This window comes from Ascaphus truei, chromosome 21, assembly GCF_040206685.1.
Source record: "Ascaphus truei isolate aAscTru1 chromosome 21, aAscTru1.hap1, whole genome shotgun sequence".
In the NCBI taxonomy this organism is placed as follows: domain Eukaryota; kingdom Metazoa; phylum Chordata; class Amphibia; order Anura; family Ascaphidae; genus Ascaphus; species Ascaphus truei.
The window spans coordinates 14,771,905-14,797,542 of record NC_134503.1 but is presented as its reverse complement, the minus strand read 5'-3'; the positions used below and the strand labels follow the sequence as shown (position 1 = coordinate 14,797,542).

The following is a 25,638-nucleotide window of genomic DNA, read 5'->3' as shown; positions in this document are numbered from 1 at the left end:
ATGTGAGTGAGTTTGTTGTGATTATTCCACTATTTACCCAGTCTTATTAGAAGGCTGGGGAAGATTTGGATGATTAAGTTCTAAAGGCTGCTATTTCGGGACACTGGATGTGTTAGGGCTGTTCTATAGTGGGCGCGCTTGCTGTGCCGTGCGCGCGGCAGTTATAGTTGGCTGTGGTTAGTCAGCCTTTCTATAATAGGGCTGCGCGCACGGCAGGGAGCGTGGAGCCGGCCGACAGGGGAGAGGACTCCGAAAAGTGTTTTCGCGCCGCTACCACCTCTGTAATGTATGTATGTATGTATGTATGTGTGTGTGTGTGTGTGTGTGTGTGTGTGTGTGTGTGTGTGTGTGTGTGTGTGTGTGTATGAATGTTTGTATGTGTATATATATATTTATCAACATTGCACAATAAAAATAATTTTTATTCATACATGTCTTTTTTTATTTTAAAAATATTATTTAATAAATTATTAACTCACACAATCCACACACACACACACACACACACACACACACACACACACACACACACACACACACACACACACACACACACACTAGCTTCCAATACTGTCGCTCACAGCATACACACAAAAAGTGTGCATCACGTGCACGCGCCCGCACCTACTATAGAACAAGCCTTACCCTTGATTGCATTTACTAATTGGATGGCTACAGGCAGGCGTTAGCTTCCTATACATGCCTTTATATACATGTATGAGAAAAATAGGGTGCTCAAACCCAGGACGACTCCGTCAAATTCAATAATTGATAAACATTTAACCCTGGAGATACCAGTGGGAGTGGGTGGTAAATAATGACTTGTAAGTCCTCAAAGACAACTGTCACACTTAACCATGAAAGTCTAGAGACCATAAAACCCCACTCACGTCATCTCCAGGGATGGTGGACAGGCGTGCCAGCCATGAGGGATCCGGAATCCAGATAGAGGCAGAAGGAAAAAACGAATGGCGCACAGCCAGGGAGCCAGGTGTGGAGTAAAACTGCTTCTTTATTGGTGCATGCAGGGAGACAAGTAATCCCCTTGGTGGGACAAAGACAGGAACCTCCTACGCGTTTCGGACCTGGGGGTCCTTGATTAAGGACCCCCAGGTCCGAAACGCGTAGGAGGTTCCTGTCTTTGTCCCACCAAGGGGATTACTTGTCTCCCTGCATGCACCAATAAAGAAGCAGTTTTACTCCACACCTGGCTCCCTGGCTGTGCGCCATTCGTTTTTTCCTTTATATACATGTGACTGCACTTCCTTATAGGAACTTCTTGATGAGAGATCAGTAAATCCATCACACACATGTCTTCTATGACTCTGAGCACCATACCCTTTCTGGGCTATGTTTTAAAAAAAAACACAGATTGTGCTATTGGTACGTGCAGTAATTGAACCCATAACCTTTGATTCCCAGTACAGTGCACTGACCATCAGATTATATACTATACCGGCCAACACCGGTCCTCAAGAGCTAACAGCATGTCCTGTTTTAAGGATATCCCAGCCTTAGCACAGGTGGCTCAATCAGTGTCCCAGTTGAAGAACTCTTGAGGACTGGAGTTGGCTACCCCTGTACTGTACTATACACTGTGCTTATATACTAACCGGAGCCAGACCAGGACACTCGTACACTGTGAAATCGCCGTCTTCGTTCTCTTCGTCCGATGTGACGGCGGAGTCGGGGTGCTTGGGTTCATCTTTGTTCCTTGAAGTTACACAAAAAGAACGGTTACAGGTGGAGCTTTCGTTTCCCAAAACCCATTTCTGTGGAAATTAACGTATTGCAACGTAAACTAATAAACCCTGGGGTATTCTTCCCCATTCCCCGTAAACCAATATTATGCAGGACTACATACTGCTGGGAGCGACTTAAATTAGGTGCACCCCCCACCCCCCTCCCCCAACAACATTATTAGCTTCTGCTGAGGATTACAACTGCTAACTATTGCTACCCGCAACCCCCCAGTAACCACAAGGACTCGATAAACCCTATAAATGCTTACATTGTAACAGTAATACCGGGAAAGCTTTCCAGCAAGTTACACTACACCCAGCGTTATCCATAGTGTAAGATATTGTATTGTACATTTTCAAACATAGGGCTGAGGCAGCAGCTCAGTGGTAATGTAACTCCCTTTGAAGTGGGTGAACCCACTTCAAATCCCATTATCCGCTCTCCTTGAGACTTTGGGCAAGTCACTCAACCTCACGGTCTCAGGGACTCATTGCACCTGCAAAGTGTGATGTACAGCATTGCATACACTGTCTGCGCTATATAATCTGAATATATATATATATATATATATATATATATATATATATATATATATATATATATATAAAAAATCATTGTTTTACATATATTAATTATTATATATAACACCAACCACGGCTGCAACTCTTCACAAACCTTATACAGGACCGGGAATAATGTGAATACTGTACATACTGTCAGTTGCTTTGACATTTCTTTGTAAGAAAGCCGCTTTTTGTTTTAAGGGGTTCTAAAAAAAATGCAGGTGTTTTTTTTCTTGTACTGTAAATAGGTAGAGAGACAAAATGAAGCATAGTGACCAAGTCAGTGGCACTGCCCACCTAACCCCTTTCTTGTGAGGACAGGGGTGGCAAACTTCAGTCCTCAAGGGCCACCAACAGGTCACGTTTTAAGGATATCCCTGCTTCAGCACAGGTGGCTCAGGCATTATGACCGAGCTACTGATTGAGCCAAACCTGACCTGTTGGTGGTCACCCTTGGTGTTGGAGAATTCAGCGTGTAACGCATTATAGGGCTTCATTCCTTGTAATCGGCTAAAGAAACACTGGCAAGTGTGGAAAATACCTACTTTTCCATGGATAACATCTGCTGCTTCTGATGCTGGTAATGATACATCTGAGCACTTTGGGCCAATTTGTTATCCCCTGGCTGTAAAAAAAATTAAAAAAAAAAAAAGTTTATGGACCCAAAAATCTATTACGTGTATCCTATTATTATTATTATTATTATTACAATAGATAAGAGACAAAGAGATATGACATATGGACCAAGAACAACATACCATAGTGAGTGAAAGAGAACGAGGAAAGGTGTGAGGCTCCACAACTACACGACACTTTGCACATTTTAACAGCAGTGTATCTAAGGCAGGGTGGCCTCTCCAGTCCCCAAGGACCACCAACAGGTCAGGTTTGCAGGATATCCTTGCTTCAGCACAGGTGGCTCAATCAGTGGCTCAGTCGTTGGCCGAGCCACCTGTGCTGAAGCAGGGAGATCCTTAAAACCTGACCTGTTTGGTGGCCCTTGGGGACTGGAGTTGGTCACCCCTGATCTAAGGCTTATACTGTGAAGCCACTTGTCTATATTCGAGGAAGGCTGCGAGCCTAGTTCCAATACATTTGGTTTCAGGGGCTTCCCATACAGGGAGAAGTGGCTTCACAGCGATACTGAATAGGAGCTTAGGTCCTATTCAATCAATAAGTGTCATTGATCGAATTGGGGGTGGGGGGGGGGTGATGTGGTCATATTACAGATAGGATACAGGAAAACACAAAGGGGATTAATGTCTACTTCTCAGTATTTATTATCTGCCTTGTACATGTCCATAATACTGCTAGGCCAGAACCAGTCAAATGAACCAGTTTCGTACATCAGGCATGCCAAAGTATAGAGTCATTTCTCACTTGCAGTATGCAACTAAAGTTGTCACTTTGACACAGCCCTCTATGTCTCCTGCAGATTGTAAAACATTTTAATCGGACCACTTCAACATGTCACCTGTACAGGAGCTCTAAACGTTTAAAACGTCTCTCCTTCAAAGTAAAAACAAAGCAGGGAGAGGGAGTAGGGGGAACGATACCTTTCATTGGACCAACAACTAGTTGATACGTTACAAGCTTTCCAACCTGTCGGGGTCCTTCATCGGGATCCCCTGACCCTGAGAGGTTGGAAATTTTGTAACATATCAACTAGTTGTTGGTCCAATGAAAGATATCACACCCCCTACTCTCTCTCCCTCCTTTGTTACTACATGGAAGAAAGGACCGACACGGTGACCCACCCTTTGTGACTATCAAAGAGAACACAGTTTAAGAAGATCGGAGTGATCCTGAAAGATTGCATCTTTAAACCATGTAGCTTGTAAAAGTTAATTTCAACACTTGCTAGTATCCTCTGTGCAAACTACTTGTCTCCTCTTATCTAACGTTGTAGCCAAAGTCAAGCAAAATACAAGAGGATTCATAACATTAGTAGCATAACAGCAAAGGGGCCAGAGCACCTCACCAATACATGTGTATGTAATGTCTGACTTGGTTAGTTGCATGCACCCCAGCCATGTATAACAAACCCACTTCCTAAAGTGCAAAGGCCTCTGATATATCATATAATGGTAAATATGCCAACAACATACAGATGTTTTCTCATAGGGAGGAGGAGGTGGCGACTTGAATGCCGGGTAGTCTGCTTTCTGAGCCAGCTTCACTTCCCTCTGCATCCTGTCGGATAGGGAAGAAGAAATGATAACATGAGAAAGGTTCTAGAGACACAGTGGCATTATAGATTGACACAGATATGAAATGCCTAACCTGGTTTCACCTACACCCACCTGTCAGACAAATCAGCTGTAAACAAGGTGAAATCAATGTGAGAGAAAAGGCCAAGGTCACTGCCCTGTATGTGGGGGGCAAGTACTGTAAAAGTTCTAGTTGAAGCTTTACGTTCAACTTCTTGGCAGCTGCAGGGGCCTGCTACGCTCTGCTGAACAACACTTTGCAGAGCCTTCTGGCAACCAGGGGACTGCCGCACTATTTAGCTCATTCATTGATACAAATATGTTCCCAGCAGTACGCTCATTCTAATAATAGCATGATGGCCAAGGATTTGCTACATTTTTCTCTTAGCTTTATATGCATAGCCCTTCATTAATATGAATGAATGTTGCTATGGTAATATTATAGGTGCATGAAGCAGACATGGGGGACCAGGGTTTGGGACACAGTGCCAGCTCAATGATTTGATTGATAGAGATCACTATTTTCCTAAAATTACGCTGGACGCTCGAGACGCCGATTCATTTACCTGCATTGTTCTACTATACATAAAATGTGTACATTATATAAACAGAATGCACATGAAGATTAAACTAGCTGGGAGGTGTTCAACTCCAGTCCCCCAGCCCCCCCCCCCCCCAACAGGTCAGGTTTTCAGGATATCCCTGCTTCAGCACAGGTGGCTCAATCAGAGGCTCAGTCGATTGACCCACCTGTACTGAAGCTGGGATATCCTGAAAATCTGACCTGTGGGGGGAGGTATAGAGGACTGGAGTTAAGCACCCCTGAATTAGCTTATCACTACTTGGGGGGTGAGGGGGAGGAGGGAAGGGTTTCAGAAGAGCAATATATGCCCAACACATATGCTCTGATATAGGTCCCTACAGAACCGAAACAACGGTCACTGGAATAGGTGAATATGTTGCTTCTGTGATAATGAGGAGATATTAGTGCTGTCATTTGTACGTGTTACAAACATACGAGGATGCAAAGCAGCATATATGCATGTGTTGGTGTGCGTTTATATACGTGTGTGTGTGTGCATCAGTACAAAGTTTGCACTGCTGCTAGAAGGACAGTGGGAGTTTGCTTTTCAAGTCTTCATTACCTGCACCAGCACACCCCGGCCACGATCAAGGCGAGGAGCCCCGCAACAGCACACGAGATCACAAGACCTGCCAAGAAACAAAGCCAAAGGCCTATAAGACTGATGTACTCGCCACGCTTACAGATCAAAGGAATATTGGCGAGCAGAAGAGGAGTCCCTTATCGCAGGAGATCAGGGCTTTCCAACCAGCGGCATACAGGCCAAATCAGGCCCATAAAGCGTCTCGATCAGGCCCTTGGACAGTCTGCTCCTGATAATTTCATTGTAGTTGTTAAGGCAGCAAAATGCCATTTTATACACGGAAACTCACTTCTAAGTTCTGGTAATGTAAGTATATATCGTCCAGATGTTAGGAATGCTTGGAAAAATATAATAATTTTGTATCCAACATTACATTACCTTTACGCTCTTTCCCGTCAGCTCTGCATACACCCCAGCTGCTAAGGCGTGGGTGGGGAACTCCAGCCCTCAAGGACTGAGCTACTGATTGAGCCACCTGTGCTGAAGCATTGATATCCTGATAACCTGATCTGATGGTGGCCATTGAAGACTGGAGTTGGCCACCAGTGTGCCAACTGGTTAAGATGTCAGCCATACATCTCAAGTAGCCACAGTAGCAAAGGACAACAACTCCACTATTTCACTCTATTTTGACATGTATTTTCCCATGTTTAAAGATAAGATATTCTGGTAACTCCAAGAATTTACCTCCTCCTTAAACCCTTGAGTGCTGGAGGGCAATGGGTGGCGGGGCCCCTCCAACACGGACAGGCTTAAATACCCTCTCAAACATATGACACGGCAGCTGTTATCTTTGGGTCCTGTAAAATATTTGTATCTGGTAGGTATCTTTTAAACTATATATAAAGACAAGACAACTACAGCACGCAGATAAAGAAACAACAGAGCCATGCAGTCTCTGCTCTGAGGTCGAATTGGTTTTGCAGTTGATTGCTCTTTAACAACCCAGGGGTCAAACTGCAACCTATAAATGATCCCACTTCAATTTCTCCCTATTATACAGTTGAAAAGATGCACAAGAAGCCAGAGGCACGTTTGACCTGAGTCTTAGTGACATTTATTACCAAGACCACAGCTACCTAACAACTTTATTTCATATAGAGCTTTTCCCCCAATGGGACTCAGAGATTCACAATTACAGTATAGTGCCCGGTACGCATCACATAAGAATTTTACAGGCACAGTCCGTGCCCTGTAGAGTTTACAATCTACGTTTTTGGCACCTGAGGCACAGGGAGATAAAGTGATTGCCCAAGGTCACAAAGGGCCAACACCAGGAACTGAACCAGGTTCCCCTGATTGAAACCTCCACTTATTTTTCTCTGTAAACCCACCTCCCCCCCCTCGTACAATAAAATGTTTGTTTTAATAGAAATTGGAGAAAAAAATAAAAAGCAGACAAGTCTATTTTAGAAGTTGTGTGATTGTTCAATGTGCCACATACATTTGTATGGGGGGCTGGGCTACATATTTAATGTTTCCATGTTGTAGTTATATTGCTAAATAATCCAGGCTATGCCCCCCGCCCCTCCAGTTTTCGACACCCAACCTGATTCTGTTTTTCCCAGCTCTGATCAAACATTGATGTGTTCCACCCAACCCCCTCTACCCCCACTCACATTACCTACTCCCGTCCTTGTGTGTGTGTGTGTGTGTGTGTGTGTGTGTGGGGGGGGGGTGATGTGATTCTGGAACAGTTACTTCAGGGGTTAGTGGAGACAATGTTGCAGGAGTCTTTAATCAAGAGTCAAAGCCCCTGCAGTGACCGAAGCATTTAAGATCTGAAGACCTGTGATGGGCAACCAATGGCTCTCTGTTGGATCTATTGTGTCCCTCTTCACAGGGCCATTCCAGCTCTTGCCAGACTTAATTGCTTTATTGTTTTCGATGGAGCTTTTCCTGAGATGTGTCTCTTTGAGAAGAGTCACGAGACAAAACAGGGAAGGTTAGTCATGGAGCAGGCTAGCTCTCTACACAATTGGTGTTTGATGAGTGATTAACACGTCCTTTTTAATCAGCCATGAAAAGGTGTACAGGGGAGAGAAAGGTGCCCACCCACTGCCCCCCTCCTGTGGAGTATCCATTTACACAAAATACTTCCATGTAGGCCTTTTCTTGGTTTCTATGTATCTTTTCATACCTGAGGAGTAACCAGTTCAGATAGGCTTTAGGGGCAGTATTTCAAAGACACATCCACATGTGGCTGAATGTATGAGCCGTGTTCTTGATTTCAGTATAATAATGGACTTTCTGTAAGTAGCACCTTGAGAAAACGTGCGGCCCCAAATAAATGAATGGAACAGTTCCCACATCTTATATCACCCTACATGATGGCAACACAACTAAGGGGACCCCAGTCATTTAAACATCATCTCTCTCAAGGGAAAGCAGTTTAGGCATCAAGATTGTCCCAACCCAACAAGTCAGAAATATGTAATTAAAACTTCACTATTACACCCCAGAACCCTGAAAGCTCACTCATTTACATCACTGGATCCCAGGGCCGGCTTGGAGGCGGTTCCATCGGGGCAGTCGCACAGAGACCAGCGCTTACAGAGGACCCGTCCTCTTCCCCACCACATTTGAAGTGATTTCCGGGGGCCTCTGTAAGTGCCTCTTACCGCCTCTCCGGCTTCTCCCTCCTGCATCTTCTGATTCCGAGGACGCGTCGCCATGACAACGCAGCGCCAAATGGCGATGTATTGCCATGATACCGCAATGTCACGTTGCCATGACATTGCGACGCCGCAGAGTTGAGGAGCAGGAGGAGATGAGGCTCTGTGCTCTCCCCCCGGCACTGAGCCCCGCCAAATTACAAGCCGGCCCGGCTGGATCCTGGTAGCTACGTAGACAGCTTGTTCCTGGCACCAATATTGTAAAAGCCTTGCAAATATACAACACAAAAGCACCTGATTCAATCCATTCCCCCGTATCCACGGTATTTCTAGTTGTTTTGTGTCGGGTTTTTCCACAAATAAACTACAAATACGGTCATGGAGGCATGAATAAAAATGTTGCAACTATCATTTCTCATCCCAGGGCCAATCCTGACCATGCTGCCATTTTGTGTCCATCGGGCAAGAACCTGCTAGGCGATCGTGCGCCAAAGGGGGGGGGGGGGTGTGAACTGTGGGTTCCTCCGACTCTCTGTTTGTGCAACCTAATAATAATAAAACACATATATATATATTTAAAAAACACCAAAAAAATAATAATTATATATATTAATAAATATTATTTTTTGTTGTTGTTTTGGTGTTCTGCGTTCTCTTTAATACAGTTTTTTTCTATACCCCCGTGTGCTGTCTCTCTGTCACCGGACGCCCGGACCAGTTCTGGCTACTCTGGTAACTATACAGGTTTATGATCTGCTTTATGGGACAAGCATCAGCATTTTGAGAAGGCTAGTGTGCAACACTGTTATGCTATGGACTATATATATATATATATCTATATACATATATATATATATAAATGTAAATACAACTGTATGCTCATCTGCATGTCTTAGGCAGGTCTGCAACCCCGCCTTTCCCCATTATCACCCAGCATACAGCACTTCCACTGCAGCAAGGGATTCTGGGAAATTACATGCAAATGAGTACACAGTGCCACTTTTTGCTTCAAAAACCATTTTTAACATGGTTCCCTATAGGCTTAAGCTTGCCGCATGGTCACAGCTTTGAGCACAGCCAGGGTTAAGGTGCATACCTAGAAAACCACCCACAGACAGCTGTTTGGGGTTGATTAACTAGGTATGCAACTTAACTCTCTCTCTCTCTCTCTCTCTCTCTCTCTCTCTCTCTCTCTCTCTCTCTCTCTCTCTCTCTCTCTCTCTCTCTCTCTCTCTCTCTCTCTATATATATATATATATATATATATATATATAATATATTGTAGCGGGGTCCCCCATACCTGCCAGAGCAGGGGGGGAGCTGCCCTGTATAAGCCTGCTGGTGTCCTGGGTGGCCCTCCATCGGATCGTGAGAAAGTTGCGGTGGCCATCTTGGAATGGCTCTGCAAGTACTATAGCAGGACTACAATTCCCAGAAGACTTGGGGTGGGGATAAGTCACATGGGCCGACCCAGCCAATGGGAAGCGAGCAGCCATTTTGAGGGTTGGAGCAGCCGTTTAGAGAAAGGGGGTCACACAATCAGAAGGGAAGGAGTGGCTCAGTGAGTAAAGACACTGACTGGCACTGTGTTTGAAGCAGGGGAACATGGTTCAATTCCCGTTGGCAGCTCCTTGTGACCTTGGGCAAGTCACTTTATCTCCCTGTGCCTCAGGCACCAAAAACATAGATTGTAAGCTCCACGGCACCTGTGTCTGCAAAATGTCTCTGTAAGGCGCTGTGTACAACTAGCAGCGCTATACAAGAACATGCTATTATTACTATTATTATTAAGGTGACTGCTGTTTGAAATAATTTGACTCCTGAAAAAGCCGTTCGTCAGCGAAACGCGTCGAGTCCGGAATGAGAGGAGACTGTGAGAGACACATTCCCTGTTCCTGGGCGGCCGGTACCGGAAGAGACAGACGGAACCTGCCTGCTTGTGAGACGCAGACACTCACGGAAGTGGTAAAGATGGAGTCTCTGCTTCTGGAGATTCGACTCCTAGTCTGTTACGTTCTTATCATTGCGTTAAAGCATGTACTTATTGCGAGGGCAAAATCGAGGTTTTTTTTTCTTGAGATAATATACATTTTGTTATGCAATCTACACTATTGTGTCTCACCTTCCATCTCATCTGAGATTCTCCTTATCCACCTTGATTGACAAAGGACGAACTCTAAACTTGTGATATGCCTGATTTTATCTTTTAAAATGTGAGTAGTCACTCTAAAAGTTACTGGAAGTTTCTACAGCTAACGTGTTACGTTATTGTGCTATTCTTTGCATTTTCTTACCTTTTTTATGGTCCTACACTCCACTGACAACTACGTATATCTCGCTACTTGAGAAACAGTTCCTCGCTCAAGGATTTTAGTGGAGGTTTTTTTTAAATATTTTTTGGTCACTTGCATATTTACTTTATTTATTCCCTTTGCGTGTTACACAAGTTATATGTGTGTATGTATTACTTTTTGACACTTCACAGTAATGTTATATTAGTTCATTATTCATCATTTGCTGAATTGCACGGTCTCACTGGGAGCGCCAATCCACACATTCTAGTGTTTTAAATAGCAGTGCAGTATTCTTCTTAGCATATTAAAAGGCATTATCTATCAATGCTTTCATCAAGATACATCAATAGTTAATGTCAATGCAATCATAACATCATATCTCACTCCCCCCCCCCCCCTCTCAATTTCATAATAGGAGTGGGGAAGTATAACGGGGGGTTGTTTCTTAAAAAGGGGCAAGCCCTTCATCAGGGTTTTTTAATGGAAAAGACCACCTTCAGTTCAAGAGTGATTCTCTATCAAAAACAGAGCTTTAATACTAATCTTTCACTGCTATACAGGTATTGCTCTTATGCTGGATAACCCCAGGCCTCCTCATTCCTTTCGCTGAACCGCACACATCTGGTTCTTATGCAGTAGCAGTGAAGCTCGGTTTCCCCTACTGAAAATGCTCTGATCGATTTCAGCCCCATTTAAACTTGAAATGGAGCTTAAGTCTTCAAGAGCAAAGGTGCTTCACAGCATAGGGGGCCTTGAGTCTCTGGAGGAGCTAGAACTGGGGGGAGATTATGACGCACCGCATCACATTTAATTTTAGAAGGGAGTGAGACGTGGAATAGTTTCCCCCATATGTGTAATACTATAAGAGGATGCTATGTTATCCTACATGTGGCTGTAACAACAATATGGCAATCAACTTGCATCCGATACATCTTCTACCTGAGGGCTGGATGGATAAGTGGGTGAATGGATTTGGGGGAATTATCTCCTGCAGTAAATGCAGACTAAAATGTACAAATGCTAAAGTTAGCTTTGCCAACAGTGGGTGTAGATACGTTTCCTTTTTACTGGATAAACTTTTAAACTGACATATGTTTTACGTAAGTGTTGGACAGACCGTAGGTCCCTTCAATTTTTAGGACCATTCTCTGGGAATCTTAAGCACCCCCCTTCCTTACTTGCTCACTACTGGTCAACTCCTCTCTCTTAACCCTTAGGTTCCAAAAGATCTAGAACAGGGGGGGGGGGGGGGGTGGATAAACTCCATAATTCAAGACCCCCCAATATGTCAAGTTTTAAGGATATCCCAGCCTCCGCACAGGTGGCTCAATCAGAGACTCAGCTGAAGACGGAGTCACCGATTGACCCACCTATGCGGATGCAGGGACTGATTGAGCCACCTGTGCTGAAGCTGGGATATTCTTAAGACCTGACCTGTTGGAGGGTGGTGGGGTGGGGGGGGGGGGGGGGAAGGGGGTCTTGAGGACTGGAGTTTAGCACCCCTGATCTAGAATACATTGCTGAGCAGGCCCTGTTTACACTATCTCAGTGGTGCTTTTGTAAGGATAAAGGTGCCAGAACCCTTGAGTAGGGCGACCATATTTTTCTCAGAGACAAATGTCACACATGCGCAAATCTCGAGCGCCGACCGCGCCAGCGCCCATTACGCAAGCGCAGCCGGTAAGCGCTGGAAACTGGGACATTTACACAGATTTCAGGACACCGTGACAGAGGGCAAAAAAACTGACCTGTCCCGGCTAATCCGGGCCGTCTGGTCACCCTACCCATGAGCAAATAAACAAAATGTGGCAGAAAAGGCGTTTGACCCTCTCTTCTAGTTAGTATTCCATCCCTGATTGAGTCCTGAGGAAGCTGATCGCCAGCGAAACGTGTACAGTCTGAAACGTGAGGGAACTGCGAGAGACGCGCTCCAATTCCCGGGCGGTCAATATTGGAAGTAGCAGAGAACCTTGCTTGCTCGTGAGACGCGGAGACGCTGTGAAACCAAGACGCCGACACGAACATCCAAGGATGTGGTGAGGCTGGGGAAAGTCTCCTATTTAGGAGATCTGACTCCTGTCCTGTTATTTTAACACTGCGTTAAAGAGTGCACACATTGTAAGTGTAAAATCTTTAGGATTTACTTGGTCACAAAATTGTATTACAATCTTCACTACTGTGTCTCTCCTTCCTCCCTCCGAGATCCTCTCCTTCCACCTGGATCAACAATGATTGATTTCATGTGTGTGATATGCCTGATTATATCTTGTAAAATGTGAGTAGTCACTACAAGACTTTACCAGTTCCTGCAGCTAACGTGATTTTACGTTATGGCGCCATTTTCTTTTTTTTTCTCGGTTTCCTTTTTTATGGTGCCAACCTATGCTCCCCTAATTTTTCGCAAGAAAAGTATTCCATTCCTAGCAACTTCACAAATCACTAAATCAAGTTTCTCATTAATCCCTAAAAATAGGTGTTGGAACTCAGAACCCCTGAATCCCACCACAATGTAGCTCTGCTTATACTGCTATACCTCTGCTACTCTTTTGCTGGTTCACCCCACTGTTCTAAGTTCTGGTAACTTGACGCTGCGCCTCTTGACCGGACAGTGTAAGAGAAAGTACTTTACCTAATAAAAGAGCATCATTAAAAATCCCTTTGGAGCCCTTCCCTGGCATCTTGGTGGGAATGGGTCTCCCACTCCTTCCCGATGGTCGTTGTGGAGGAGCGTTTGGGGGAGGATGAGATTGTGATGGCGTAGTGTTATCTGAGGGAGATAAGACACAGCAAAATTACAAAGGGTATTAGCCAGGTGTGACATTTGCCATTGAGCTAGCTCTGTATGGCTGTGGCAACATTACTTTATTTCAGTGCCTTATGTATTGAAAAGGAGGCGGCCGGACCTCCCGATCATGGATTCACTGTGCTTTTACCTGTACCCTGCTACATCAGAGTTGTATAATAATAATAGCATGTTCTTGTATAGCGCTACTAGTTTAACGTAGCGCTTTACAAAGACATTTTGCAGACACAGGTCCCTGCCCCGTGGAGCTTACAATCTATTTTTTGATGCCTGAGGCACAAGGAGATAAAGTGACTTGCCCAAGGTCACAAGGAGCCGACATGGGGAATTGAACCAGGTTCCCCTTCAAACTCAGTGCCAGTCAGTGTCGTTACTCACTGAGCCACTCCTTCTCTGTATACATTAATTATATAAGAGAGAAGGAGCGGCTCAGTGAGTAAAGACACCAACTCTGACACTGAGTTAGAAAGCAGGGGAAGCAGGGTCAATTCTCGGTGTCGGCCACTTCTGACCATGGGCAAGTCACTGTATGTTCCTGTGCCTCAGGCACCAAATAAAACATAGATTGTAAGCTCTATGGGGCAGGGACCTGTGCCTGCAAAATATCTCTGTAAAGCGCTACGTAAAAACTAGCAGCGCTATACAAAAAACAAACAATTATTATTATTAATGATATAATGAACAGTTTCCATGTATTTACATTAATGTACTAGTTGTTCCTGCTGCTTTCATGTTTTAGAAAATGTACGCGAGACCCCACATTTTGGGCTTGAAGTTGCAAGTTCAACTGATCTCCTGCAACAGGTACAGAGGTTCCCCTCCTAGGGATACAGTCTATGTAGGCCGAAGAGGCCACTTTGCAGTATAGAGAATTTACCCACCAGTGGGGAAGGGAGATTACATTTAACATGTTAAACATATGAAACGTTTAGTCCTATTGGATTTCTCTATACATAACCGCTGGGTATTGCCACGTTACATACATTCAAAAGAGAGGGCACAATCGTGCTACTCTTCTGTAAACAGTATCTGCTAAATCATTGGATATTATACTGCAATAGCCAGTGCTTTAGTGCATGGTGTGATAACAAGACTGCCTTGCCCAATCTGGTTGAAGAAATGAAGGAGGAGATGGCACGTCAGTGGGCATTTGAAAAAAATGTGCAGATTTATTGAAGAACCAACGTTTCGATCCTGCTTTGGACCAGTTATCGACAAAGCCAAGCCCACTGGAGTGCCTTCTCCTCTTTCGTTTCTTCTTTTGATCTCCGCTTGCTTTGGAAGTTTGAGCACTTGCGGCAGAGACAACGAGTAAATTGCGAGTACTGAATATTTAACTGCCCAATCTGGAGGCAGCCCCCCATTCCCTTTTTGTCCTATTTTCTTTTCCATGCCTGTGCTATATTATTACGTGTGACTTACCATTCTGTGCCAACTGTACTTGGTGAGGGTCCTGCTTGTTAAGTAAGGAAGCTAGGAAGTCAATATCATCATCTATATTTGCAACGGTCGCCTTCCCTGTGAAGACAAAAAACAAAACAAACAAGCGTTTTAGGTAAAACAAGATATTTAAATACCAGGTCTCCTAAACTGTACACATTTCAGATATTTCAATTTGCTATCTCCTTGAAAATACTTTTGACAGGTCTCTTAATATCCAGCTTCTATGCGTGTTTAAGTAGTTTTTAGACATCAAATAATGACATCAGATAAGCCACCCGAATCTATGGAAGAAAATGTGAAATATTTTATACGAAAGAGAAAATAGAAAGTGCGCTCAGTATAAAAAAAAACAAATACACACACACACACACACACACACACACACACACACACACACACACACACACACACACACACACACACGTAATTCTTAATGTTCAGGACGCCAAAACCACTTTGTGTCACTAATCATTCTGACTGCTACAATGTCAGTGCTATATAAATAGTAGTATTATTATTAGTATTATTAAAGACTCAAATGCATCTACAAGTCTCACACAGTATCCCCAAGACCTTCAAAGAAAATAACAGCCTTAGGGATCCTGTGTGAGACATGCAGATGCAATTGAGTGCTTTGGCCTTTACAGGTCGTTTAACACACTTGACCTATAAGGGTGATCATGTGTAGCGGCCATGTGGGGACCTGTAAAAACGTCTGTTTATAAATAAAGAGAACAGCGAAGCCCTAATTTGCTTTTTCATATGTTTTGTTGTCGTTACACATTTCCTCTTCTGGTTGCCAATTGGGCCAGAAATGCTGGAACCTTTGACCGTGAAGGGGTCATTACCACTACAAGGGCGGAGAGAGGCCTGCAATATATTGGTTGCCAAAGTGTTGCAGGTGCTTCACACAGCAAAGGTGTTGGTACGCATAGTGGTACACCAGTGAACACTTGATCTTTCTAGATCAACCACTGTCTCCAGCAGAGACAGATATAACCTTTTAAAATATTCCCTCACAGGAGCCGGGTGTTCGGGGGAGGACGGAAATGGGGCTTTTAGAGCGAAAGAGGAGAACAGAGAGGCAACCGGCAGACGCGTGCCCTGGAAGATACAGAACTTGTTTGTTGTAACATCTATTTGCAAGTCTATTTTACCCAGAAGTCTGTGAGGTGGCCGTCTCCCCCCCACCATTTTTGGCCACTGTATAATTATACCCTAAAGGTGCAGACTCTACAAAAATGTTATTTTTGAGAACACACAGACACATCAAGGCGCTATTACAGAAGCATCGTATGTGCATTCAGAGAGGAATATTTTAACGTGTAACCTTTATAACCAGATATTGAACGTTATAATCTGGAATTTATGGTATTTTAGCGCATAAAATGTATCTAAATATTATATATTTACACTATTCACCATGCATGTAATTGCCTCACACTCTCATAGGTTGATCATGTGAAACATAGGCAGGTTAATCATTTTACTGCCAGTGTATATACAATGGTGACATATACCCAAGTTACATAAAGTGGTAAAAAAGGCCAAATGCACCAATGCTAAGAAATGTTTGTACAATCTGATTCCGAATAGGAACTTAGAGAAGTATTTATCATTATCTTGTCATTATTGCACATGTCACTATGCCGCCACTGCACTTTATTTCTGAGCTCCGTTTTGGGGTTACACGTGATTCATATTATATGCTATTTTCAGATATTCAGTAAATGACCGATTCTTATTGATTTGGTTTTGATCTTCCTGGGTGAGGGTTCCCACCTTCTAGTGCTTACATTTGATTCCTCGCACCATTATGTATTTTTAACCTCTCTATGCAGCAGGAGAGCTGATTCTTACAATTTTTCCCATACTAGCTCAATTCTCAGTAGCAAGCTCCTTATAACCTTGGGCAAGTCACGTTACCTTCTTGTGCGTGTCACCATACGTCTGTAATAAGCGGCTGCTAAGCAGAGACACTAAACCGCTTAACACGAGCATAAGTGCATCAAATACCCAGACAATAAATGTAGGTGAAAAGCATCTGTTGACGAGCAAGCCACTGAACAAGGGGCCATAAAAAATTATAGCTGTGTCTCATTTTCCTACAATAGCAGAAGGATGTAAGGACATACCGCAGAGTCAATACAGTATCCAAGGGAGATGAGGATTGAATGCAGTGCGCTAGCCGAAGAACATATGCAGATGATGGGGAGAAGGGAGTGGAAAAGGCATTCATTTAAATCACCCATTGCTGATGTCTACAAGGTCCCAACTCACCCATGGAACTCCATTGCAGGAGGGCCCTGCAATATGCATACATAATACAGTTCCGTCCGGCACTGAAGAGGTTAACAATGGGGGAGCAATGCCGTACCATCTTTGCAGAGGTGGCACCGACCCGATGCATGTACCCGTAGTAAATGCACTAGCGTTGCCAAGTCGCCACTTAATCCATTCTGCATCTGCAGTGGGCTTACACATAACGGACAGACAAATGCTGCAGTCATTTAACTGTGAAGCGCTTTGAGTACCATTGGGAGAAAAGCGCTATATAATGTATCCTAAGTTAGGAGCGGCTCAGTGAGTAAAAGACACAACTCCGGCACTGAGTTTGAAGCAGGGGAGCCTGGTTCAATTCGCGGTGTCGGCTCCTTGTGACCTTGGGCAAGTCACTTTATCTCCCTGTGCCTCAGGCACCAAAAAACGAACAAACACAGATTGCAATCTCCACAGGGCAGGGACCTGTGTCTGCAAAATGTCTCTGTAAAGCGCATACGTAAAACTAGCAGCGCTATACAAGAACAAACATTTATTATTATTATATTATTATTATTTATTATGCGATTATGAGAGATTTAGATTATAGCAATGATCCCCAACTTCATACCTCAAGAGCCCCATAACAGGCCCTATTTCCTGGCTATCCCTGCTTGAGCACAGGTAGTTCCACTCAAAATGATTGCGCCACTTGCGCTCATGGAAGGATAACCTTAAAACCTGGCCTAGTAGAAGTCATTAAGGACTTGAGTTGGGAACCAGTGGCTTATTTTCAGGTTTGAGGGGAGGGTGTTAAAACAGGGTGCTGTTACAGTACCAGAAGTAATACAGCTCAACCCCGTTATAACGCGATCCGTTACAACGCGAATCCGCTTATAACGCGATGCAAGCGCGGCTCCCAATTTTCCTATGTATGAATACTTTACAACACGAGTATTGGTATCTTAAATACTTTATTGTACAATGCATACAATTGTACATTATTTCTAACGCGATCCGCTTATAACGCGATGTGATTCTTTGGACCCCAAGCGCAGCGTTATAAGGGGCTTGAGCTGTGTATATAGCAGCAACTTTGCACAGAGCGTTACAGGTACAAGAGGCCATTAAGAGATATCTAGTTTTTTGGTGGCAGAGGTAAGGTAACTTGCTAAAGGTTATGAGGAGGAGTAACAATGCCTCAAAATGGGTTATGTCTGGTACATACATTATTATAACCCCATCATAAATATTGGTGGCAACAAATCAAGTTTGTACATTCAGGATTTTGTTTTTAGATCAACTACTTTTAAAGCCTGCAGGAGTCCTGCCTCAATTACCACATCACACCTTTATCTGCAGAATGGGGCAAACAAGATCCTTTCCTCTCCCTGAATAGCTTGGCAAGAGACTTTCAGCCCCAGCTGTACACATGTTAATGAGGCAATAGTACAGCATCCCAGCACAAACAAGGCAACCAGCCCTAAAAGGGGACAGATGGGTGTTCTTACAGGAAAAGGTCCAGTGTACAATAGTGGCCTGGCACCCCCACGCCCCCTGCGGGGGGTGTAAATGGAAGTTCACCTGTTTGGGGAGATGAGCCAGTATTGTCAAAATATCAAAATCAGAAGAGCTCGGTTGGAGAGGGCGGAGGAAAAGAAAATGCAATTAACCCTCCCATGCCTACCTGTTTCCCCAAAGTGGCTACTGTCCTATACATTTTTGAAAGCTTCCCATAGGATAATACGTTAACCTAGGGGTTCTCAACTCCAGTCCTCAAGACCCCCTCCCTCCCCCCCAACAGGTCAGGTTTTAAGGATATCCCTTCATTGACTAAGCCACTTGTGGTGAAGCAGGGATATCCCTAAAACCTGACCTGTTGGTGGCCCTTGAGAATCGAAATTGGACACCCCTGCCCTATATGAAGTTATTATTATTAGATTTTGAAAGTAATGTTGTTTGGGTCGATTAAAAGGCATCACCACCTTCCATAAGTCTACGCTTCTGGACCAATAAGATGATTAAGCATGGCAGTAATGATCTCCCAATTTTTTTATCCGGGCATGTATGATTGGGAGATTGGTTATGGACCATTATATTGGTTCTGTGACTTTCTATCTGCTATGTCCACTTATTGCCAACTGTGGAGGGATCTTCAACGTATAACAAAGTAACCAGAAACTTGACCAACATTTATATAATTCTCACCAATCACACACCAATACCATTCTCACATGTAAACTTTAAGTGAAGTAGAGAGTAGAAAAGCCAGCACTCACGTAGACATTTGCAGGGAGTTTATTAAAATTGATCCACCTTAATTAACTCCCTCCTAATGTCCACGGGAGTGCTGGCTTTTGTACTCGTTTAGACCTGGACACCATGACGTCATCAAGCACGCGTGGCTGGATTTTAGTCTAATTGTGAGTTCTCTTCCCTCTTACACTACAACCTTTTAAGTGAAGATATTTTTCTTTCAAATTATTTCCCCATTATTAAAGCCCCATAAGTGTCAGTGTTTAAATAGCGTTAATTACCATGTTGGGCTAATAGTGGATACGGAGCAAAAAAAAACCTATTCATTTCTAGTCCAAAGAGTCTAAAGTTCGGTGACTGAGGCACTGGGAGATAAAGACACTATATAATAAAAAAGTTTTCAAATATTTCCTTATCTGTTACATATATTATCTGCAACTGTTCATGCAATTTCTTTCAATATAATGAATATCCCTGTTTGTTTAATGTAACCATGTATTTGTCATCATAACTCTGTGCCCAGGACATACTTGAAAACGAGAGGTCGCTCTCAATGTATTACAGCCTGGTAAAAGATTGTATAAATAAATAGATTATTGCTAACCACTTCAATGTTAATAGGGGTTTGAAATATCACTGTACTTAGGGCTGTAAAACAATGTATTTCTGTATATGTTTAGTGTTTAAAAAACAAACAAACAAACAAACTAAATCTGACTTTAAAAATGATATGCTGGCAGCGGTACAAAACCACCGACTGCAAAAGACATCCGATGAAAGTGAATTTTGAAGCCTTTTGGTGACCACCAATTAAGTTTCCAGGGCTCCCTATTAGGGTTGCCAGGTGTCCGGTATTGAACCGGACTGTCCTGTATTTGGATACTCTGTCCAGTAAAAAATGAGAGGTACTGAAATACTGGACATGTATGTGTCCGGTATTTCCTCCCTAGTCATAGTGACCTGACGCACCTTTCACCATTGAGTCCAGTATTTTTGGAGAAGCCACCTGGCCACCCTACTCCCCTATATGAGAACCCAATGCGGCAAACCGTTTAATACCTTCTCGACTCTTGTAATTGCTATTCCAAACTTTAAGATACATGGTTAATATAAGGTTAGCAGCTTTTAAAACGTAGGTCAGTCGCTTCGGAACAATGCTTGCTGATATAGAACAGTGATTCAGGAAAACAATACTGTATCCACACAACAGACTATAACAAAGAAGCTGGTAACATTGACATATATTTACCAACAATCAAGAATATTATTCCCTGTGTAAGATCGGATTCGTGTTGTTTGTTTGTTTTAACATTACAAGATGTCATGTATTAATAATTGCTAGTGTGGACAGGGTCCTAGGCAGTTGCATTATCTCTTATTCGACATCTGCATTCTGTCTGCACAGGACTCCAAGTCACCGATGGGGAGATCTCCACCTAGATTCTCTAAAGCTGCAGATTTTATCACCAACGCTTTAAGGAGAAGGAACCTGTGAAAGTCTATAGGGGGTCACGGTTATTAGCATTTCAAATTGGGAACCACGTGTCTTCATTTGGAGAGCACCATGACTGCTACCAGGGTGATACCGAATTGTTACCGCAATACCAATGAGAGGAGTAAATACTTTTCAGAGATTTAAAGCAGCAGTCCACTCTAATCTATATATAGCTATACATACTGTATAGCTATATCATATATATATATCATATATATCATATATATATATATCAAACTGAAATATTACTGTATGCTCATTTGCATATCTTAGACAAGTCTGTAACCCTGCCTTTCACCATTATCACCCAGCACACACAGTGCTTCCACTTCAGCAAGAGATTCTGGTAAATGACATGCAAATGAGCACACAGTGCCACCTTTTGCTTCAAATCCATTTTGACATGGACCCCTATAAGCTTTGCACATAGTAATATATATATATATATATATATATATGTTCAAAAAGATCACATCGGTGGCCAGACACTTCCTTCTGTTGCATGGTTCTGATTATACTCTCCTGAAGGCCGTTGCAATAGAGAAAGTTACCTTGGGAATTCGGGGTGGGGATATGGAGAAGGCCTTGCTACATATGGAGTCCAGGTGGATAGTCCAAATGGACTCTATGATTCCACGGGGTCTTAATGACTACCTGGGCTTCTCTATGTTTTTGTAATCGCCTTACATGACCACCTTTTGTAGGTTTGTTGTATATATTTTGAGATGTATTTTATTGTTGTACATCTTGATAAGGAAATATAACCTTGACTTTTTGGACATGACCATCTTCTGGATAAATTCTGGAGTTACCGGAAAAAAGAGACTGATATTCTGGAGTCACCGGAAAAGGGATTGACATTCTGACCTTTCATTATCTTACCTGATAGGACATTGGATTTCTTCTATGCATTTGTGTTGAATATTTGTAAATAATTATTATTCTTCCTCTTTTGGAGGTACCATTTACATTAGTTGAAATATGGATTTTGAAGAAATTATTTACATCATTCTAGTGGATATTGGAGAATCTTTGTTCATTGCCAACAGCATCTAGTGCTTTCTTCTTTGCACCTCTATTTTTATGAAAATTATGTTTATTGTGTATACTTTTGGAAGTGATATATATCCTAGGCATTACCAGATAGTATTATTCTAAGAGTATGAGCTTTTGGACACTATTGACATATTATTATAGTGTATGCTCCTCCCTATCTCCATAGGATTACACTTATTGCCCTCTTCATTTCTCACACACAACCTCTTTTGGTTATAAGCTATCCCGTTTAAACTCGGATTCTCCGCTTATGCTTGCGCGTGCGCATGCGCATGGGGTGTCCTTATCGTGCGTTCCAAGTTGGAGCGCACGATGTTAGTAACGTCAATTTGCGCACGCGCAGAGGCAACAATGGCCGCGCATACTGTTACAGCATGGAGACTAGGGATACAATGGCCGTGCGTCCCAAGGTGAGATGCAAGGTGTCTATGACGTCATTTGGCGCATGCGCATTGGCAACAATGGCCGTGCTTTTCATACGATCACACAGGAGGTATGTGTTAGGTCTTGTTATCAACTGTTTTTTGTAATTTTGGCGCGAAAATCCCCCTCTTTAAATAGTGCATATTATTCTGCCTACCCCACCACTCCCAGTTGAAGGCTTTGGTGCCGAAACGCGTTGGAGTGGGTCAGGTGGTCAGGATCCCCTGGTCTCTCCCCCTCCTGGTAGACGTAAATATTTCCATCAGTGCTGCCGTCTCATGGTTGCCCTGTTATTTTTTCATATGTGCGCTAGATGACGCTGTGAGGCTATACACACCTCAGGACTGTGGTCCATTTAATTTGGATCTATCTACTTGCTTACTGTCTCCTCAACAGGACTGGTTTTTGCATTGCCATTGTGTTTAATCTCTGGTATCAAACCCATTAGGTTATCATACCTATGACATCTCTGAAGAGACTTTATATTCATGTGTGATTCTGGTTCCAACATTTCCACATTCTTTATACAGGCAGTCCTCATTTTACAACGCTTCGCTTTACAACGAATGGCTTATCCAACGCTATGCAATGCATACCTATGTTCATTTATACAACGCCAAAGCGGCTTATCCAACGCTCTTACGACGCTTTGCAAAGTTGTTTATGTGTATATAATATATATATTATACTATATTATACTATATAATATATTATATCTTTATATTATATTATATATTATGTTATATTATATATATAATACAGTATATACACTATATCATTTGTGTGTGTGCTGCATATCTTATTGTCTGCGTAAAATATTTGGTGTATTTTAGCTTTAAAAATGCCTTCAGGAACGGAACCTTTCATTTAAACAGTGTTCCTATGGGAAAATGTGTTTCGCTTTACAACGCCATTTTGAGTAACGCATTGTGTCGGATAACCGAGGACTGCCTGTATATGGGTGGTTCACTCTCGGTAACCTGCCATCTGCCACAGAGTAGCACTGTCTGCTGTATTTAAACCAGGGATATTTGCAATTTACTCCCTGGTTTCTTTCAGTGTTCCTAAGGGACCTGACGGGCGCTGTAGTCAGCATACTGTTTTGATTTACACAGAGGGGATCTATGCCTTGTTTTAAAATTTATGTGCTATCTTTTATCCTTTTTTTGTGACATCTAATAAAGTTATGTAATTTTGATATTGCCAACGGTATACCAGAGTGCTTATTTCGTGGGCTTCTTTTCTCCTCTCATTTATTATTGGCCCCATAGCACCACTGACATACTTATTGAGTATATATTATTATTAAGTCAGTTTATTGGTTACCTTTATTGTGCAGTCTTGTGGATGCGGGTCTGTTCTCTCTCTCGACACACACACACACACACACACACACACACACACACACACACACACACACACACACACACACACACACACACACACACACACACACACACACACACACACACACACACACACACACACACACACACACACACACACCTAAATCTATCTTTTTTTAATTTTTTTTTAAAGAGATTTCAACTAGCCCTTTCCAAAGCGGTTTTTATTTTTGAAACCGAGCGCTTTGTTCAGGATATACAAACATTTTAAATATTAAGTGTCCGGGAGGTTAAAATGAAGCGATCTCCAGAACCTATTGCGGTCCTATAAAGGTTTAGTAGTTTTTTTTGTTTTTTTCCCCCCCAGCAAGACATGTATAGGGTTTAAGATAATAACATTACATGAGTTAAACTCATACACGCTTCTGGGGGAAGATTGCTGGGATAAGAAAAAGAAAAAAATCCCAATGGCAGCCATCTTTAAAAATAAACCCTGCAAATATTCATTGACATAATCCCCATTTTCACAAGACTGAATAGGACACTTTCACAGCGGCCTGGAGGGAAGGACGAAATAACGTAACTGTGAAAATGCACGCTCTCCCGGGGACAATAATATCACTGACATTTTGTTTTTGAGAATAAAGCCTGGCCCCCTGCAGACGCACTTACCAGAACTCCCTCCTACTGTCTCTGTACGTTCTCCCTACCTACCAATTAGACTGTAAGCTCCTCGGAGCAGGGACTCCTCTTCCTTAATGTCTAAAGCACTTATTCCCATGTTCTGTTATTTATATTATCTGTTATTTATTTGATTACCACGTGTATTACTGCTGTGAAGCGCTATGTACATTAATGGCGCTATATAAATAAAGACGCACAATACAATATGCACGTTGTAATAAAATACCAAGTCGCCCAGGCTGCAGTCCGACAAACAAAAAGAAGTGCTCTGGTTAATGAGTTTCTTTCCGCTGTTTATCCCACGCGGGCAATCCCTATCTGCAAGGGAAGCTGCACACGTGGAGGAGCCGGTCTCAGGACACTTGTGATAATGCTTCGGGGAATTGAGCCAGCTGTCAGACGCATATCAGAGCCATGTATTCAGGCACCGAGAGCTTAACGGGATTAGGATCAACATCAAAGCCCACGAAGGTGAAGCCCTCTCTGCTTTACAGGGTCCCTCCTCCATTGGTGGATTCAGCCTGTGCACTGTGGGCATCCTTCTAGGAAGCAAAATCCAGACCAACCACACAACGCAGTCAGTAGAGAGAGGGGGGGGGGGGGAGGGAGGGGTGAGAGGTTGAACAGTGGTGGGGGAAGTGGTGATCAATTCAATGTGCACTCAAAAATGAAAATGTAGGCAGCATTATGGAAACAGAGAGAAATCCCATCCATTCCTAAAATTAGAAATAGAATTTGGCATGTATGCCAGATGGAAAAATGTACGGGTTTGGTTATTGACACTGGCTCTAAATTCCAAAAAGTTTGTCTACATTGGTGGGCTGGTACAAGCAGATATACCAGGGGTGAATCGTGATACAATCGTGCTTTATGTTGGAATGCGTTCTCCTTTGACTGGCAGTCGGATACATGGGTGTGAATAGGTAGGGCTTGGACCCAGTAGGAGAGGGGGGAGGCTGGGGCTGCATGGGAAGCATAAGGCACGTTCTATAGTGCCTGGTGCGTGCGCGGATTTTTAGTTGGCTGACGTCAGTCAGCCTTTCTATAGAAGGGCCGCGCGCACGCACGGCAGGAAGAGGGGAGCCGACAGACAGCGGCGAAGATGAGGAAATTCATCTTTTCGCGCCGCTGCCTGTGCTCAAATGTATGTATGTGTGTGTATGTATGTATGTATGCGTGGATGTGTGTTTGTATGGATGCGTGTGTGTGTAAATAATTGCAGAAGAAAAAAAAATATTTATTAAAGTTTTTTTTCTTTAAAAAAATCTTATCTAGGACTTAC

General features: G+C 43.1%; 1 protein-coding gene across 2 annotated transcripts in view; it reads right to left on the bottom strand.

The window, feature by feature from the left end:
* Positions 1–25,638, bottom strand: part of NPDC1 (neural proliferation, differentiation and control 1) — a 118,340-nt gene that overhangs the window by 11,214 nt on the left and 81,488 nt on the right. For both annotated transcript variants that reach the window (XM_075579070.1, XM_075579069.1), the window contains 6 exons: positions 14,817–14,912; positions 13,221–13,358; positions 5,662–5,728; positions 4,415–4,499; positions 2,852–2,931; positions 1,614–1,713 (listed from right to left, as the gene is read on the bottom strand). In XM_075579070.1, the coding sequence (XP_075435185.1) occupies positions 1,614–1,713; positions 2,852–2,931; positions 4,415–4,499; positions 5,662–5,728; positions 13,221–13,358; positions 14,817–14,912 (566 nt within the window). The remainder of the gene's footprint in view (positions 1–1,613; positions 1,714–2,851; positions 2,932–4,414; positions 4,500–5,661; positions 5,729–13,220; positions 13,359–14,816; positions 14,913–25,638) is intronic.